The 17343-nt window shown below is 50.1% G+C and overlaps 2 protein-coding genes across 2 annotated transcripts in view; one reads left to right on the plus strand and one right to left on the minus strand.

The window, feature by feature from the left end:
• The window catches only part of ci (transcriptional activator cubitus interruptus), a 79602-nt gene that overhangs the window by 49406 nt on the left and 12853 nt on the right, over nucleotides 1-17343 (minus strand). The gene's annotated exons all lie outside the window — the stretch shown is intronic.
• On the plus strand, nucleotides 8424-10877 carry LOC126530269 (putative nuclease HARBI1). Its single transcript, XM_055070269.2, has 3 exons — nucleotides 8424-8854; nucleotides 8945-9058; nucleotides 9551-10877. The coding sequence occupies exons 1-3, from the start codon at nucleotides 8661-8663 to the stop codon at nucleotides 10467-10469; spliced, it is 1227 nt and encodes a 408-aa protein (XP_054926244.1). The 5' UTR covers nucleotides 8424-8660; the 3' UTR covers nucleotides 10470-10877.

A 17343-nucleotide genomic window follows, 5' to 3' on the forward strand; every position in this document is an offset into this window, starting at 1 on the left:
ACCACGGCTAGTCAATGGAAAGGCCCGCGTAGTATAAACGGTAACGACGTAACAGGATTCGTCGTAATCACGCGTTTTCCGGGGCGGAAAAAAAATAGAATAGTAACGAAAGAAGAAATTTCCCCCCACACCGCGCCCCACTCGCCACTCGAGTACCGCTGTGAGAACGCACTACGGCAAAGCCGCATTCCTCGCTCCCCCTCCTCCTGTTTCACGTGCTCCCTCGCCGAGAGAGAGAGAGAAAGAACATCTGACAGGTATATATAGGAAAAAATAACGAGCCACACAGCCGCAGGAAAGGGCCGAGCATAACATATTCCGGCTCGACGCCGCGCTCGCGCGCGATGGACCTCTCTGCTCGGGGCGCCGCGCCATTAATCTTGCCGAGATGGCGGCGAGGGGGAGGAGGGGGGGGTAAGGGGACGCCGCAGGAGCAGCATCCGTCACCGCGGCGCGCACAGCATCGCACCGATGCACGTGCGCGCGCACCCGCGGACCCGTCGTGGCCGCACGGTCGAGCGCTGCACCCCGAGGGTTCCCAGCCGCCGGGCGTGACCGACGCCGCGAGCGCTGACAGGAGCGCTTAGCGGCCCGCGCCATCCTTCTGGAAGGGGAGAGGAGGAGGAGGGACGACGGAGCCGTCGAGTTCCACTCGCTCAAACGCGCCGCTGTTTTTTTTTTTCTTTACGCCGGACACTTAAGTTGGCTGTCGTCGTCACTTACGAGAAATTTATTTCTCCCCATTCGGGCAAAGGGCGTCTGGGGAGCTGGCCCGTACGGTCGACCTACAAGGACTGCGAGTGGACGATTTCGTCAGTGCGTTGGCCAGAGAGATTTGTCGCAGTGTAGTTGCACAGAGGTGGTGGTGATGGTAGTGGCGGCGGCAGCAGCAGTTAGTAGTAGTAGTAGTAGTAGTAGTAGTAGTAGTAGTAGTAGTAGTAGTAGTAGTAGTAGTAGTAGTAGCAGTAGTTAGTACCAACTTTGTTGTTTTAATTAGGGAATGAAAAATGCCGCACGCATCGTAACTGCTTCACCTTTCGATAGACACTTCATTATTGTAGAATAATCATTCGGGCCCTCGTCGACTTCGCATTCCCCGAGCAGCTGGAGAACAAGCACGTCTGAAACACCAGTCCCCCCACTAAGGCCCCACTTCCCTATATTGACCTAGCCGCCCTCCGGATCGGATGCCAGAAACAAGAGGATGACACACCACACTACCCCAAGATCCTTAATAAAGACCTCTTTGTCTGAAATGACCTGCTAGCGTGAAGAGCCTTAAAGGTAACAGAAAGAAAGGGGATAAGCGACAGGATAGCCGCAATGAAACGGTAATATAACGCTGAAAATAAAATGAGCTAACACAAAGAGCCGAGAAAGATGTCTGAGAAGCAGCAGCAAAACGCGGGACTCCTAAGACACTATAGTCACTGGCTACCTCTACAGGTTCGCCAACCCTGCTTAGGAGCACTGCCCTTGTTTCCGAGGTCGACACATCCGTAAGAAAGTTCGTAAGAACTTCGTGGTTCGACGAAAGAGCAAGCCGAGTACAGGACGTATGCAGATATGAGCGGACAGCAACCACGAGCCGGAAGTTGATCTGGGACGAGGGGGGGGCACGTTAAGCGTTCCTGAGATGACTGATGCATAGAATTTAACGCCCCAAAGCAACACTGTGGTTATGCGACACGCCGCGTAGTCACAGCTTTATATCATGGGAGGGGGGGGGGGGTGATTTTAATGAGCTCCCTTCGAACACACGTCTGCAGTGTCGTGCAACATCGCTGTAGTGTATATCTGCTGCGATTGCACGTGAAAAAACAAAAACGGGACACTGCAGTAATTTACAGCTTCTTAACACTGCATGCCCGTAGTGTGTCCTGCGTGCTATACTTCTGGATTGCCGCTGCGCTACCGTTTGCAACCGCTGAACGCTCAGGCTACGCACAACTTTCGCGGAGTCGTTTGCCGAAAATAACAACAAGAGCGCACTTTCCAGTCGCATCGTTCACAGCGCCACTAAACCACGCGAAAACTCTCGTTTGCAACAACGACAGCAGCACGACTGGCGCGGATGCCGGAAACGACGAGTGTTTCTTAATTTTTTATTTTATTTCTTTTTTTTTTTTTTTTGAAACGAGAAAGCACGCGCTATAACACCGCTAACGTGTGCGTGACCACGCGAGTCAGGGGAGTTTAGAAAATGGCCAGGCATGGCACAGCCACCGTTACATATACATACGTATATATATACCCGGTCGCACAGTTTCCTTTGCCGTGCCTCGGTTCCATGCGTTCTTCGTGCTTCTTTCGGCCAACTCGCAGCCTAATGACAACCTTATAACCGCTCTAGTAAAAAAATATAAAAAGGAGAGAGAGAGAGAACAGAGGCCGTGTGTAACGATAGCGTATATAGTTATGTAAGCGGGCATCGTAAACAAGGCACCGTTCCCTTCGTCGTCGCATCCGTCAATTCAGTGAGCAGCTCGCTCTTCTTTTTTAGCCGCCCTGCTAGTTTGGAAAGGAAGCGCATCGTCGCGCATCCAGGGGGACGGCGGGCAGGGACGCACATTAGTGAGTACACAAAGAAACAGAAACTGCGCGGACAGACGGATAACGCGCACTGTTAGCCGGAAAGCCGACACAAAGACAAAAATAAAAAAAAAAGCCCACCACGGCTCTACACAGCTCCCCTCACGCGCGCACACACACGCAAACACGCCAGCTCCACGGCTAAACTGACCGAGAGCGTTCGACTTCATCACCACATGGGTGATTGCTATAGCATGGATCACCGGCGGGGAGGCTGCCGCGGCGCCCATCGTCTCCCTTTAGGGGGGGGGGGGCGCAGCTCGAATGATTGAAAACAAGGGCGCACCTCCCCCCCTCCCCAAACAACGGCAATTTGGCTCGTCCGGGGTGCACCCCCAACAAGGCTTGTTTACCCCGGATAAGAGGGTGCGCATAGCCATCACCGTTGGCGGTGGGACGAGCAGCGCGTTAGTGTTTAGGTATAGCGACGATGGACGCGGCAACCGGGTAACGGGGACGGGCCGCAACCTGGGAGTGGCCGCCGGGGGTTTACGGATTGCGAGCTCGCCCACAGCGCCGCAGTGGCACACTGTATATTATACGGCGACTATTCGCTCATTCTTAACAAGTTCCGCGCAGTGATGTGAAGACATTGACTGGTCCAACAGCGAGAGCGAAGACCGACGTTGTTCCGCCGACAAAACGAACGTGCCTCATCAGTCTTCCTCTTCTGGCGACTGCGATATTTTTTTATAGGCCACCACCGATTCCTGTGTGATATTGTTACACTGCACACAACAGCTTAGGCGCTCTTTCTCCTCGAATTCTTCCATTTAAAATAGTCATGTGGCAAGTCTGTTTGCCACTTGCCTGCAACTTTCCCTCGTTTTCTTCATCACTCGGCCGTACGGAAACAGTTAAAGGCATTGGCGCTGTATTGTGCGGCGATATATTTTATCGTTCTTTTCTTTTTTCTGTTGCCATCATCCGTGGTGCCGAGTTGCCGACACCAGCGATAACTGCGGCATGACGACGTCGGAGCCAACGATGAAGAATGAGCAACGAGAGAATGGGCAATGAAATGGGGATCGTTACAAAGTGCGACCGCTTCAGGCTGCAAATCCACCGACCTTCTCCGGCAATATCTCTAAGGGTGTGTGTCGTTCCGAAATGCTGTCTTATCCTCAAAACTTATTCGCCTATGGACGCTTGAATGAACACCTTACCATGCGTTTATTTAAAGTATGCATACAATAATGCCACAACTAACATATAGAAAGTTCCCCTTGACACCGGCCCATTATGAACGACGGCTTCGTACGGATCCCGAATCATCGACAAGCTTTTGTTTTGACTTGGTCAGCGTTCCAATTTTTCGATGATGCTTTTACCTGCAGACGGTATTTCGCGAAACGCTCGATTTCGTAAGGTAAGCCATTGAGTTTTAAGCAAAAATTACTATAGGAAGCTCTGATGTTAGTATCTACGGAAGCTGCAAGTATGGATGTTAAGCCAATAAGCAAATGATGATAGGCTGTACACATGGATTTGCCTAAACGTCATCCTTGTGGCTTCAAACGGCTCTGTGACTTTGGCAGCGTGTCGTGTCATAAATGGAATAATCTTAATAACTACGCACGTGCCCAGGGACTTACTGCCTTGCTGTGTTTAGAAAATTATCAGTGCTTGGAAACTTAAGAAGGTTAAGCGCTACAAAGACCGTCCCGAGAACGTTCGAAGGCACAAGCACGACGATTACGCAAATTCATGTACTAACCAGAATTGCAACAGTGGCTAAACGAATGTAGCTCCAGAGTTGCCTCTCGTTGCACGAAACCGTAAGAGACACTAAAGGGAATGACTGAATCAGTCTATATCGATAAAGTATTCTTGAAGCGTCAATAGGCTGATTATCAGAAGAGGAAATGACAGTAAATGTTTCTTTTTCTTTTCTTTTTTCCTTTTTATTTTGATTTCGCGCCAAAACCTCCGAACCGGCAGGTCAGTGTAACGACACGGGTTGCAAGGCATTCTTTCTCATTTCCGACATTGCGGTTCTGCGCTAGTCCTTCCTTCACCTTCCTAAGTTCAATCTCGGCTTATCTAGAATACAACTCGATCCATTTTTTTTTGAGCGATAAAAGCATTTGACTAGGCTCGAACAGACGGCGGCAAAAATTCGTGACGTCACGGCTAGCTGTTGCGGGAATTTCAAGGCGGCGGCGCCACGTGTGCGTCGTTCTCGCTTCTTTTTCGGCGTGCCGAGCGTATTCCCGCGGCGGTAACGCGAAATGGCATTTTGATAACGCGAAGTGGTAACTTACCTACGCAAGCTGAAACCACTGCTCTCTTTAGTATCCATGTAAGCGTCTACACTCATTTTTTTTTTTTCTAATTTTGCCAGACAGAAGGACGTAGAGGAGCTCCAGCGCCGGCCACACCCAACTGCTAGAAAGCAGCGAGGCAGGCGTTGGCACGGTCTCTAGCGCGGCCGAAGGCATCATCGCCGAAAAAATGTGCGCGCCACCACTGCCATACGAAACCAACGAAAGGGCGAAGGCCGCGTGCGAATCTCGGACGAAATGCGCGCACAAGGCAGAACCCTTGTCCCGCCATGGAGGGGGTTCATCGGCCCGCAGAGGGAGCGCTGCCACAGAGGGCGCTTCGCGGAGGCTCGCGCTGCGAAGCGGAGGGGCCGCACGAGCCCGCAAAACTTAGCGAAACTCCCCCCCCCCCCCCCCCCCCCCCCCCGCCTTCATCTAGCGGCGGCTCTCAGCTGCACGAAGGCGGTATGAAATAATATCGAGGCCACTAGGATAAATATCGCCGCGCGCTTGCGCGCTGTTTTAACGTTTGACCGCTGGTCGCCTTTACCCAATCGCCGCTGCAGCTGCTGACGACGCTTTCGCGCAAGCTGGGCCCTGTGGTGCCGCAGAATATTTCGTTGCCGTCACTCGTACAGCGAGCGCTCATCGTGACCAGCTTGTACGGATGTGGCGAACGCTGTGGTAAACGTTCTGAAACCAACGGGAGCGCCACCGACTGCTTTATGGAACGTGTTAGTGTTTTAAACGCCGACCGGAATGGAGCAGTACGATTCGATTCCGTGAACGCCAGCTGTGCTCGCCGCTGTCGATTAACACTTTTGCATTTGTCGCTTTTTGACTCCCGCGCGTAAGATCACCCTGTGAAAAGTTGGGTCGTTCCCGTATTTTTCGTTCCTGCCAGTGTTTCGGCCCGCGCACCATGACGATGCGCATCGATTTTGACAGCCCTCGCCAACGCGAAGCCACACTATAAATATGCTCACACCCGTAAGGGTGTTGTCGCATGGTAGGGCCTTACAAAAAAATTATAGAGGCCGACCACGGAGCTCTAACTTGACGTGTAATGAGAGAAGGTGCACTTCAAAACTACGTAATTATTCTGACAGCCTTGGGTGCACAGAAATATCGGACAAGAGAATTTCACAGGGAGAGATATGAAACTTTCTCTTTACCCCTTTCTCTTTTCAAGTACGTCCAACGCCATCAGCATAGTACGACGGAAATGACCGTGCCAGTTGAGCAATTTGGCGAAGTATATAGGAGATGGGTGGCTTGCTTTATCTGACCTACACGTCTTGCTCGCAGGCAATCTAGCAGTATATGTATAGTGCTAAGCAGAACGGGCGTTCGCGCTGGACAAGCCAGTCTCGACCGGGCAACCCCTTATTTAGCGGGGGAGCTGCCTTATTCCACAAGTGAAGGTCCGCAAGTCGAATACCCACTCGTGTAGGCGTGATGTCCTCCCCGCTAATACATCTGACGACTTTGAAGAGGACGTTCGAATACGTCCATTCACTGCAAACAAATATACGGAGATATAGAGTCGACATGGCTCTGACCATACCGACTTACATAGTTTTGAAACGCCACCGCGCTCATCGAGAAATGATCGATCGAAATGTTCGTATCAACCGAGAGAAGCGTTTCCGGATTATTAAGACACGAACCTGTAGACCTAACGTGCCAGGAGACTACGCTGGGGACGAACGTACGAATCCGTGTGGAGCGGTGAAGTCGTTCCTGCAGAACCCTGCTTTCTTTAATTTAACGGCAGAACGTTCACTTATGCGGGAGAGAATGAAGACCAAGCTTCTCTTTTCTCTCCCTCTCTCTTTATCTCCCTTTAATTTTGCACCCAATCCCCAGCGCCGGTAGGAAGGCCACTGGGACGTTACGTTTTCCAAGTATCTTTCGTGGCAATGGAGCTTTCTTAGCGCAGGAAATGTTCTCTAGAATGATTCCTTTGTCACTTCAAAATGTACCGTGGTTCTTCAAAGATAAACAATTAACTAGTGCGGAGAGGACGCTGTAAAAGCTTGTGCAGAAATATTCGGGCAGCGTCATCCCCCGTCGTCTTTCGTTTTTTCTTTGGCCTGACAAGCCTCACTCGTGGTAAAACTGGTGCACTACCACAGAAAACTAGTGCCAGCACAGAATACTAGTACAGAATGAGGCAACATTCCCGTTTAGTGTCTCTTTAAAACGCAGTGACCATATATCGTCCGTGGAGCCGGGTGATAAAGCTTGAACTACGTAGAAAGCCTAGTTTTAGACAGCATATGTATAGGGTGAGCCTTCGCTTACAATTTTTACGCTTAAAACGCAAGTTGATGCGTCAGGAAAAGCTCTCGAAATGCAACTTTTTTTTTAATGCCGAAGCTCTCAAAAACGCCGCCACTATTGCTCGCCAGAAATTACGCAGAACCCGGAAGGCCGAGAAAAAAGCGCAACGCCTGGGCACGGCCTCCGAGATCGCGCGGTTCCAGTGGCGCTTTAGATTTCGGATGCCGTATGTTCTGGAATTTGCGTCACACTTCGTGCCCGCGTCGTCTGCTTAGGTGCTCTCATAAATTCTGCTAATGGAAAAATTAGACAATTACCAGCGCTATAGCTTTCCCGAGGTTTATACAGTGGTATATATGCTACTCATTTTATTTTTAACAAGCAGAGTGAAAGTAAAATTTCGTTGTATTTGGCTTTCTAAGGCAACTGCAACGAAATTTTTACTTTCGCTAAGCACAGTGCGAAATGATGCGAGGCCCGATATCGGCTATCGGGGCAGGCAATCTTGAGCGAAAGAAAGTGACGTGTTAAACATCACCGGCCGAGAAGCGTGTACAGCGTCAAATCACACGATCGGCGCATTTCGAGGGCGCGTTCCGAAAGGTTAAAGAGCAGGAGGATAGCGTGAAGGAAAGAAAGACCCCATAACACACAATTCTGCGTACCTTTCGCGCTCCTACACGGTATAGTCTTAAGTGACGGCATCAGTCTCTCCTTACAACCGAACGTTCATCCTTACCTGTCAAACGCAAAATAAAGGAGCTCACCGACGAGGCCTTATCTAGGCCCATCCGGACATTCAAACTGCCGAAGGCACACCGACCACTTTATGCGTGTGTGTCTGTCTCTGCGTGTCTTCTGCGTCACTGAAACGAAAAACTATAACTAACCGAACCGAAAGTCGCACAAGGCGAGGCGCGGGGTGCCGAAAACGTTAAGGCGCTGTGACCGCCACTAAAGTCAAACGCCGTGGCAGCCGTGCGGCGCATTCGTTCTCCAAGACGGCCGAGCCCTAGTCAATGTCGCGTGTCGCGGTTCCCCCGAGAAAGATTGCGAGCGCCTACGGCCCCGCGGACGGGACGATGAAAAGGGGACCGGCGGTCAGGGCGCGTTGAGAGTACGAAAATCCCGAGAGATTGGGGCAGCTGCTTCGCCGGATCACGGCCATTTCTCCCTCTCTCTTTCAGATCCGATCGGGCCTCGCGAAAGACGGACGACCCGCGGGTCCCTAACGAGCGGCCATTTCGCAAAGAGCACGGCAGATAGCGAAACACTAAAGGCGCCAATACACTTCGACGTGACCCGACGCGCGCGCGCGCGGTGGTTGCGCTACGTCACGCCACGTCGGCTACACCGCGCCAGGCATATGTCCGTCCCCCTACAGTACAACGCCGCGCAGCTGCCGCAGCTGGAGTAGCGCATGCGCAGAACAACGCGCCCCTCCGTGCCGCCTGTCGGGGAACTTCCAAACAAATCTTTTCGCGCGATCGCCACTGCGGACCGGACTGTTGCTCGGTGATGGCACGGACGCAGACACATTTCGCAAGACGAAACATTATTCTCGCTTTGTTGGTGCGTCGCCTGCGTCGCAAGAGGAATAGGTCTCTCTACATAAGGGATATATTTGACAAGCGTCCAGAGTGTGGAGAGTACCACCACCTAGTACAGGAGCTGCGGAACTGTGATCCTGAATACCATTTCAAGTATTTCAGGTAAATGACAACGTTGCTTCTTTCGGAATTGTGTAGCTCCAGCTCGGTTAAATATAGTATGCGTAACTTTCATGCATTTGTCGCACGCAGGATGACAAAGGCATCGTTTGACAAGCTGCTGAGCCTTGTTTACCGCAGGCTTGTTCATCCTCCTACTCACAGGAGACCCATCTCACCGGCAGAAAGGCTCGCGGTGACATTGAGGTAAAATATATGTTGATCATATTTCCTAGAATTTAGCCAATGCGGCCTCGTGCATCCATGTGTACTGTAGCTTTAGAAAATTTTTGGTAACATGTCGCAACAATTAATTCCCGAAAATATGCTTTTTTTTTGTTCGTGTTCCCAACTTTTCGTAATTTCAGAAATACGGTACCCACGTATTCACCTCCCTCAACTTCCCCATGCATGAGATTAAAGAAAATACTGGCTCGTGTTAAGTTTTCTTGTTTTTTTAAGTGATCGCTTATATTTCCGAAAATTTTCGCCGCGTATAATAGTGCTTGCTAGGTTATGCTTATACTGAGTCACCGACGAGCCATTCTTGCTACTATTCGTGGCCCTATGGTGTCTGTAAAACGCGATGCAGGCATTAACGAATAGAATTATGCTGATAACAATTTGGTTCAGTGTAAACATATATGTCGAAATATTGGAACCATAATTTTACGGACTGCTCTTTCAACATCTTTGCAGATTTTTGGCCACAGGAGGGTCCATGGAGGACATTGCATTGAGCTACCGAATGCATGCATCTACTGTAGCTAGCGTACTGAAGGAGACATTACCAGCGATCTGGGACTGCTTGAGGCCCCTGGTACTCGCACGCCCAAGCACACAGAGGTGGCGCGACATAGCAGAGGAATACTATGACAAATGGGATTTTCCAGACACAATAGGGAGCATTGACGGCAAGCATTTTGCGATCAAATGTCCTAACAAGAGCGGCTCAGACTTCTACAATTACAAGGGTTTCTATTCGCTAATTATGCTGGCTATAGCAGACGCCAACTATAGATTTATAATGGTGGACATCGGAGCCCAAGGCCGATATTCAGACGCCTCTTTTTTTAAGAGGAGTCCCCTCCAGGCACTATTTGAAGAGGGTGCTCTGGGGCTGCCTTCAAATATTTCGAAGTGGCCACCTTGTTTGGTTGGCGATGCAGCCTTCCCTCTGCGGACTTACCTGATGCGGCCCTACCCTGGGAGGAAGCTGGATGATAGAAAAAAGGTTTTCAATTACCGCTTGTCGAGGGCACGCAGGTGCATTGAAAATGCTTTCGGCATTCTAGTCTCCCGTTGGCGGGTGTTTCTTGGAACGGTGGAAGGCGCACCAGAGCTCCTCAACAACATGATTCAGGCTGCCGTGTGTTTGCACAATTTTCTTATGGCAGACGCTGCCTACTGCCCTGATCAGTACAGCGACACGCTGTGCGGCGAGACGGTGTCTGACGGAGAATGGCGCCGCACTGTCACTGAAATTGGCACAAGGACAGTGCCGTCAAACAACCGCCCCACTTCAGCTGCCATGGCAATGAGGGACGAATTAGCAGACTATTTTATGTCTGCAGAAGGCTCACTGCCGTGGCAGCTGAAGGTTGTCAGGCGATGCTAAAATATCCTGTAAATATGCATGCATAGTTTGTACATGTTCTCTTTATTCCTAGCAGAACACTGTTCGAGTGCTGTGTTTTGTAAGACTGTATTATATGTAATATTTTTTGTTATTTTTCCCGCATTTCTCTTATGTTTAGCACTGCCTTACAAGCTGATTTTTTGTAGCTTATTGATTGCTGTTTGTTTATGTATTTTAACTACGTGCACATTTCGCTGGTTTTATACGCATGCAATCCACTGCTTCTTATGTTACCAAGAATTGTATTTTTCATTCTTTTTCTGAGTAATGTTATTTTTTCTTCATTCAGTTGTATTTGTAACTCTTCTTCAAGCGCGTTATTACTGCAAGCATTTTTGGCTCTTATGTGTTTTTTCTGTGGTGCTCCCCTTATTAAAGTACCTTGAAATAAACAAGTAAAGCGTTCACTTTTTTTCGTCTTTGAACTAATCCAATCCCCCTCCTCTACGTTGGGCTGCGAGTATCGTCCCCTCATGTCCTCCTCTTCCCACCTGCAAGCTGCGAGAATGTTTCCATGAAGCCATGGCTCAGTACTGGCGGCCCTGCCAGTACTGAGAAAACTGTCTCCCATGCAGCTGTGTGCCGGTTCGCTTGAAATCCAAACACCATAATTGGGACCCCATGTCGATCGCACATAAAAGCATACATTAAAACTTCTTTCTGGGCGAGTTGGTGCATACTTGACATGAAAACTGTTTACAGCGCAAACACATGCAACCACAAAGTATAAGGGACAGGACACAAGCGCTGACTGTCAACTAACTTTTATTAACGGAAGACGGGTGCCTTATATAAGGGGAAAGGCAGAAGTGAAGGGGGAAGGGAGTGATACAATCGGGGAAAATGACGATGCGCATCGATGAACGAACGTGCCAGCATTCAACGCATTCAGGCACGAAGAAACAAGAAAACGAAAAAAAAGAAAACGAAAAAAAGTAGACAAACACTAACAAAAGGCGAGGGATACTAAGATACAATGAAATCAGTAAGCAGCCGCTTCCAAAAAATTAAGCTCTGCCGCAAAAAGCGATACAGAAGGGGTGCTTACGCACTTGCTTAATACGCAGAGCTTAATTTTTTGGAAGCGGCTGCTTACTGATTTCATTGTATCTTAGTATCCCTCGCCTTTTGTTAGTGTTTGTCTACTTTTTTTCGTTTTCTTGTTTCTTCGTGCCTGAATGCGTTGAATGCTGGCACGTTCGTTCATCGATGCGCATCGTCATTTTCCCCGATTGTATCACTCCCTTCCCCCTTCACTTCTGCCTTTCCCCTTATATAAGGCACCCGTCTTCCGTTAATAAAAGTTAGTTGACAGTCAGCGCTTGTGTCCTGTCCCTTATACTTTGTGGTTGCATGTGTTTGCGCTGTAAACAGTTTTCATGACATAAAAGCATACATCGGTCGTAGCCGGCCAAGTTACCGCCGTTTTCACGTGCATTCTCAGAAGACGCACGCGGGTACCAAACATAAACCGGCTGGGCAGTGTCGCGTCGCCCAATTTCCGGGACCGAAAAGGTCGAAGGGATATTTGGAAAGCGCCCCTACCTTTCAATTTCACGCTCGCCTACTCTTTTGCTCCGAGCGAGCGTGCAGATCTTGTTATGTTTGTGCCTTGCGATTTGCCTGAAGGGAGGCCAGTGCTGTGGTGTGTCGACCGTGGAGGCAGCATTCATCCCCACATGGTGCCCGCTTCGGGCACATGACGACAAAGTGCACGGCTTGGGTGTCCTCGCGGCTGCACGGCGTCAACGACGGAAGCGGCCGCCGGCTCACGGACTGCTATTCGGCCCCTCCTCGTGCGGGCAGCAATGCACCCTCCCCCCCCCCCCCTCCTTTGTGCGGCGGCGCCCAGGGGCAACCCTTTTACCGACCACCCAAGGACTATGTTTCGACACCTTGCCTTGCAGATTGTTCCGTTGTCCTATGCCGGGCCATTGAACTTGCCCGGCGCACCATACCGCCGACCGCCAGATTGGCCTGACGGCGCAGCGCGGTGCCTGGAGGCGCCGGCCATTGGAAGCGGCGTTGGGACCACAGAGCCTGCCCGGACCCTCTCTCTCTCTACCTTGTTCGTCCTGGGGAATCTGGGGACGGGAATGTGTTATTTAAGCAGCTTGGAGCTGCTCAGTTGGTCTCTCCTGATAACCACGCCAACTTGTACATACTGTATAAAGAATTCTTCGCCGAGAAAGCTCTCCTCGTCTCTGACTCTGCGTGAAGTGGGGTCCAGACCTCCTGCCGGCCACGCAAACCTCGGCACACGCAACAATCTAGTGCCTTTTCTACGGCGAAGCCATTAATCCGTTTTCTTTGCACGCGTGGCTGTTTCCCGCGTCCCCTCTTCGCGGAACCCACATGCGTGCTTCGTTTCTGGTTATTGGCCGATACAGCAGGTGCGAACTCGTCCTGCGCGCTGCTGTAGTCGCCTAAAGTGGGCCACAGCAAAGTCAAGTCCCTAATCTCAAACTGACTCCTTCTTACGTAGGATTTGCCAGCAATTAAGTGCAAATTAATGAGAAACAAGCTGTTATTTTGTTATATATAAGCCAGAAGCACGCTGTAGCCAATTTTTGAACCACGTGTCTTTTTATATCAAGTGTACATTGCAGTGGTCTGTGAGCAAATTGTTTAAAAACATGTACTGCATGCATAGATAACGCAGAGAGCATCACGTAGAAAAAATGATATTTAATGATAAGGTTCAAATGGAGTGCACAAAAAACCAAGAGCAGTTACAGTTACGTATGCAATAACATGATATATTTGTGTGCAACACAAAGGTAAAAATGCAGCAAGTGTAAACAAAAATGCAGATTCACACACACGTGTGTGTGTGTTATCTCAACTGCCAGCCCGTGTCCTCCGTTCCCTTGTCCTGGTACGTTGCATTGGAATAATCTGAACAAACTTCTGAAATGTGTAGGAAAAACACATGAGAATAACATATTTATCGTCATAGTGCAATTGAGCCTTTTGTTTGATGCCGTATGCAAACTGTTGCCTATGTATTAGACTGATGTTGAACATTTTGTACTACTGTATACGGTGCTCAATATACCTTGCGCGTGGCAAAAATGAAACTTTCTATAAGGTGCACAATGACATTAAAAATAGGTAAGAATATCTATCACATATTGTAAAATATTCCCACATTAGAAAGACCGACAAGAAATGCAAAACAAATGCACTTTCTGAAGCGTGTCATGCTGAAAATGCACAAAAAAAAAAAAAAACAGAATACCACTCTTAACGCAAGAATAAGATCTTGGATAGTAATGGATCGAATACACATCACCATGAAAGAAATGCTCACAGTAACATACTATGTAGTGCTCAACATATAATATTATATGCATAGGAACAATTGTCCGTATACTGGCACTCCAAATGTTTTATCACAGCTTTGGGTAACAGCATATCACACTTGCATCATATCACATTTGGATTCTCTGTACTGATAAACCGGCATGGAAGCTTAGCAGGTGAAGTGCCGCTCTGCGAATAAAGATGAGGGTTTGATTCCAGGCCCTATGGCCGCATTTGGATAGGGGCGAAATGCCAGAACACCTGTGTACTTTAATTTAGCGGCTTCATAGTGTATCAGAGGCAGTCAAAATTAACTCCACACTACAGTGTGCCTCATGATGACATCATGGCTTTGGAATGTAGCCAGCCATAAATTGAATTTGTATTCATCAGCTACCTTTTAATGCGATCGCATTTAGGAGATCGTTTCGCGGGAAATCCGGTGTCGGCATTGCCTATGAGCAAAAATAGCAAGCGAACAAACAAGCAAGCAAGTCTTCCATGATTTCCGAAGCCAACATAGCATATTTACGCTATCGCGTTCAACTCTTGAAAACTTCTAATTTTTAAAGTGCGGCACTACTTACAGAGAAAAAATATCACAGAATTATCACAAGCAAAGTTTAATTAATGCTGATGGTTTGCACATTGTCTTCGTCCTCCATTTGTGCAATTAGTGCCATTATCTGGGCTTTGCATTTCAGTGCCACCTTACGGGGCATCTTGTCCAGGCTGAGGCCGATAGATACTCCAAATGCCTCATTTTCTGACATCTGGCTGTCAAGTCTAGACAACAGCTGCTCTTCAAAGTGGTCATTTTTTTTCACTTTCTTGTGCTTCGCTGCAGCCTCGTGTTTACCGGCTACCGACGGTCGTTCTGCCAATGCCGGCGTTGCTGGCATTGGCAGCTCCTGTGGGGAGGATTCCTCGAAACTTTCAACGCCTGAGGGTGATGGCGGCGTATTGGTCATAGATGCGAAGATGGTCTCGGTGGTCTCGCCATCATCACAAGTGGCTGGCTCCAGGCTGCATGTCGTCCTGCAGAGAAAAAGTCTACATTGTTGCAAGGGGAAGCAGGTGCACGACTGTAAACTAAAGACATGCTTCTGTCCCCTTTACATTTGGATTTATCGCTCGCTCAGAATGCCGAAGGATTTTTTGGGCCAATAAATACCGCTCTACTCACTTTTAAAAGAAAGCGGGTTTAAGAAGTCGCGTGCAAGTCATAGACGCCGTCCACACGCGGATAAGTCCATTGAGACCGAAAACCTAGTCGAACTACACAGTGTTCATTTGATATTTCGTGCAAGGATTAAAGGGACAGTTGTATAGTACCCTGAACAGTCTGTGGAGGAAGAAATAAATGGCCGCAGGAGGAGGCAAGCACAACAAACTTGTATATCTTAAGTGAACACGCACACAAGATGTTAATGATGAGCACTCGGAAAACGCAAAACGAATCACGATCGCGGAAAGGGCCCAGCAAACTCCGTCTGCTTCACTGCATGACATAATTGTCGTGAGCAACAAACCAAGTCATCAAAACATAGTAATCTAAGTGAACGCAATACTAAGCAGGTATGAATGTGATCACTTCGAAAATGCATAACTTACTTCCTCGGACGGCCGCAATGTTTGTAAAAGGCCATGGACTCCGTGAATTCCCAGGCCCGCCGAGACACATAGCCGCTGCCACTCCTTTTTGTAGCTTCAATGGCTTTCAACTCACGGGTATATCGGTCCCTGAGCCGCTTCCATAATTTCAGGCACTCTTCGACTGAAACAGGGAAAACAAGACAAACAAACAGGCGCTGAGTGTATAGCATGTCCGGAGACGTATACACACACGTGCGAAGCATTTACGCACCTGTCAAGAGGCCGGAGTACACGCGTATCTGCTCCCACGCGTTGTTTTTCCGCTCTGCATCCCGGTAATCCATCCTTTTCGTGTCGTAGACGCACGGGTGTTGCTGGACGGCGTCCAGAAACCTTTCAATTTCGGAGCCGCACAGGTCGGGCACGCTGTCTTGGGAAGAGGCCATCTCGTTCTGGCTCAGCCGGCGAGATGGCTCAGCCCGGTGAGGTAAAGAGTCTCTACCTCGACGAGAGAGGGCGCTAGGCGCTAACTTGCTCGGCGCGGTCGGCGCGAAATGCAGTCGGTTGCATTCGGCGCCGGACGACGTCCGAGCGCGCTGGATGCCGCCGGTCACGTCGGCGCCGGATGCCGCCGGACTGTAGAGGGTCGTGTTTTCGCCAACGTAACGTCGCCATGACGCGCGCGCGCGCGCGCGCGCGTTACGTCGGAGTGTATTGGCGCCTTAAGAAGGTGGGACGGGCGGAGGGGGGATTTCGGAGACGTCGACGGTGCGGGAGCGAAGAGGCCCGGGAGAACGCGGGCCTGCCTGTCCGTCGTCCGCCGGTTGCGCAAACGCGGCAGCCGCGCAATGTTAGCAAGTGCTTATGAGCCTCTCTCGCGGGGACCGAGAGATAAGATGGAGATCGTGATGCAGTATGATCTATGGTGCTCGAACGCGATTACGACGTCAGCCCCGGTTCTCGCGGACCGGGAAAGAGAACAAGGTGGAAAGGGGAGGGAAAAGGCAGACCGCGTCGTCTCGCCCGCTCCTCCGACCGAGCCAGTTTTCCAGCCGACCGCGCGGAAAGAACGCATGGCTTCGACCTCTCCCTCTCCTCCGTCGCTTACGCCGACCGAAGGCCTTATTTCCCCCTCCACCGATCGCCCGGCGATCCACGAGCGTCCGCCAATCGTCCAGTCCGGTCAAGAGGCGCCGGCCACAGCCGTGGGACGCCTCAGCGCGTTCGCCTCGCCGAAGTGGACGAACGATGTATCTCTCTAGGATGACCTCTCTCTCTCTCTCTCTCTCTCGTCACCCTCAACCCCCTTACTAACCCGCACTGACCGCCGTCGGCTACGCCGAGATGAACGCGATGAGAGAAGACACGCGCCAGTTGCCGCGTCGAAACGATGAACCGCTCCCCTCTGTCAAAGCGCGCCGCGATATCGGCAAAGAAATGTTAACAGAGTAGCCCCGTCACGGAGTGCGGCAAGTGGAACCAGTAAGGGAAGACGTCGGGGAGGCTTGAATCAAACAGGAGAGGAAGGAATGACCCCTTAAGCATTAAAAAGAAGAAGAAAAAAGAAACGTAGCGAGCCCTGCTCGGTTTCGAAGTTTAAGGAAGTATCGGCGCACCAAAGGTCCCTCGCTTATTTGAGTATCTCCTATTATGAAACCCAGAGAAGAATCAAGCGCACCACAACATCGCCGATGTTGATCGGCCCGGCACTTTCGTGTACACAAGAGACAACGCGACCGTCACGTCAACGCTATAGTCACGTGGGAGGTAGCGTCCGTTGCAGGGAAACAATTTCTGTTACACGATTACCGTGGTTAGCTGAATTCAAGCACAGTTTTAAAAAAAAATGCAGCGATGATGGGGATGCGGCCACCGCGGCTAAGAGTCGAACCCGAGACATCGTGTTCAGCAGCAGAACGCCCAAACCACTGAACTGCCACTGCGAGTGCTT

Source organism: Dermacentor andersoni, chromosome 5 (assembly GCF_023375885.2).
Source record: "Dermacentor andersoni chromosome 5, qqDerAnde1_hic_scaffold, whole genome shotgun sequence".
In the NCBI taxonomy this organism is placed as follows: domain Eukaryota; kingdom Metazoa; phylum Arthropoda; class Arachnida; order Ixodida; family Ixodidae; genus Dermacentor; species Dermacentor andersoni.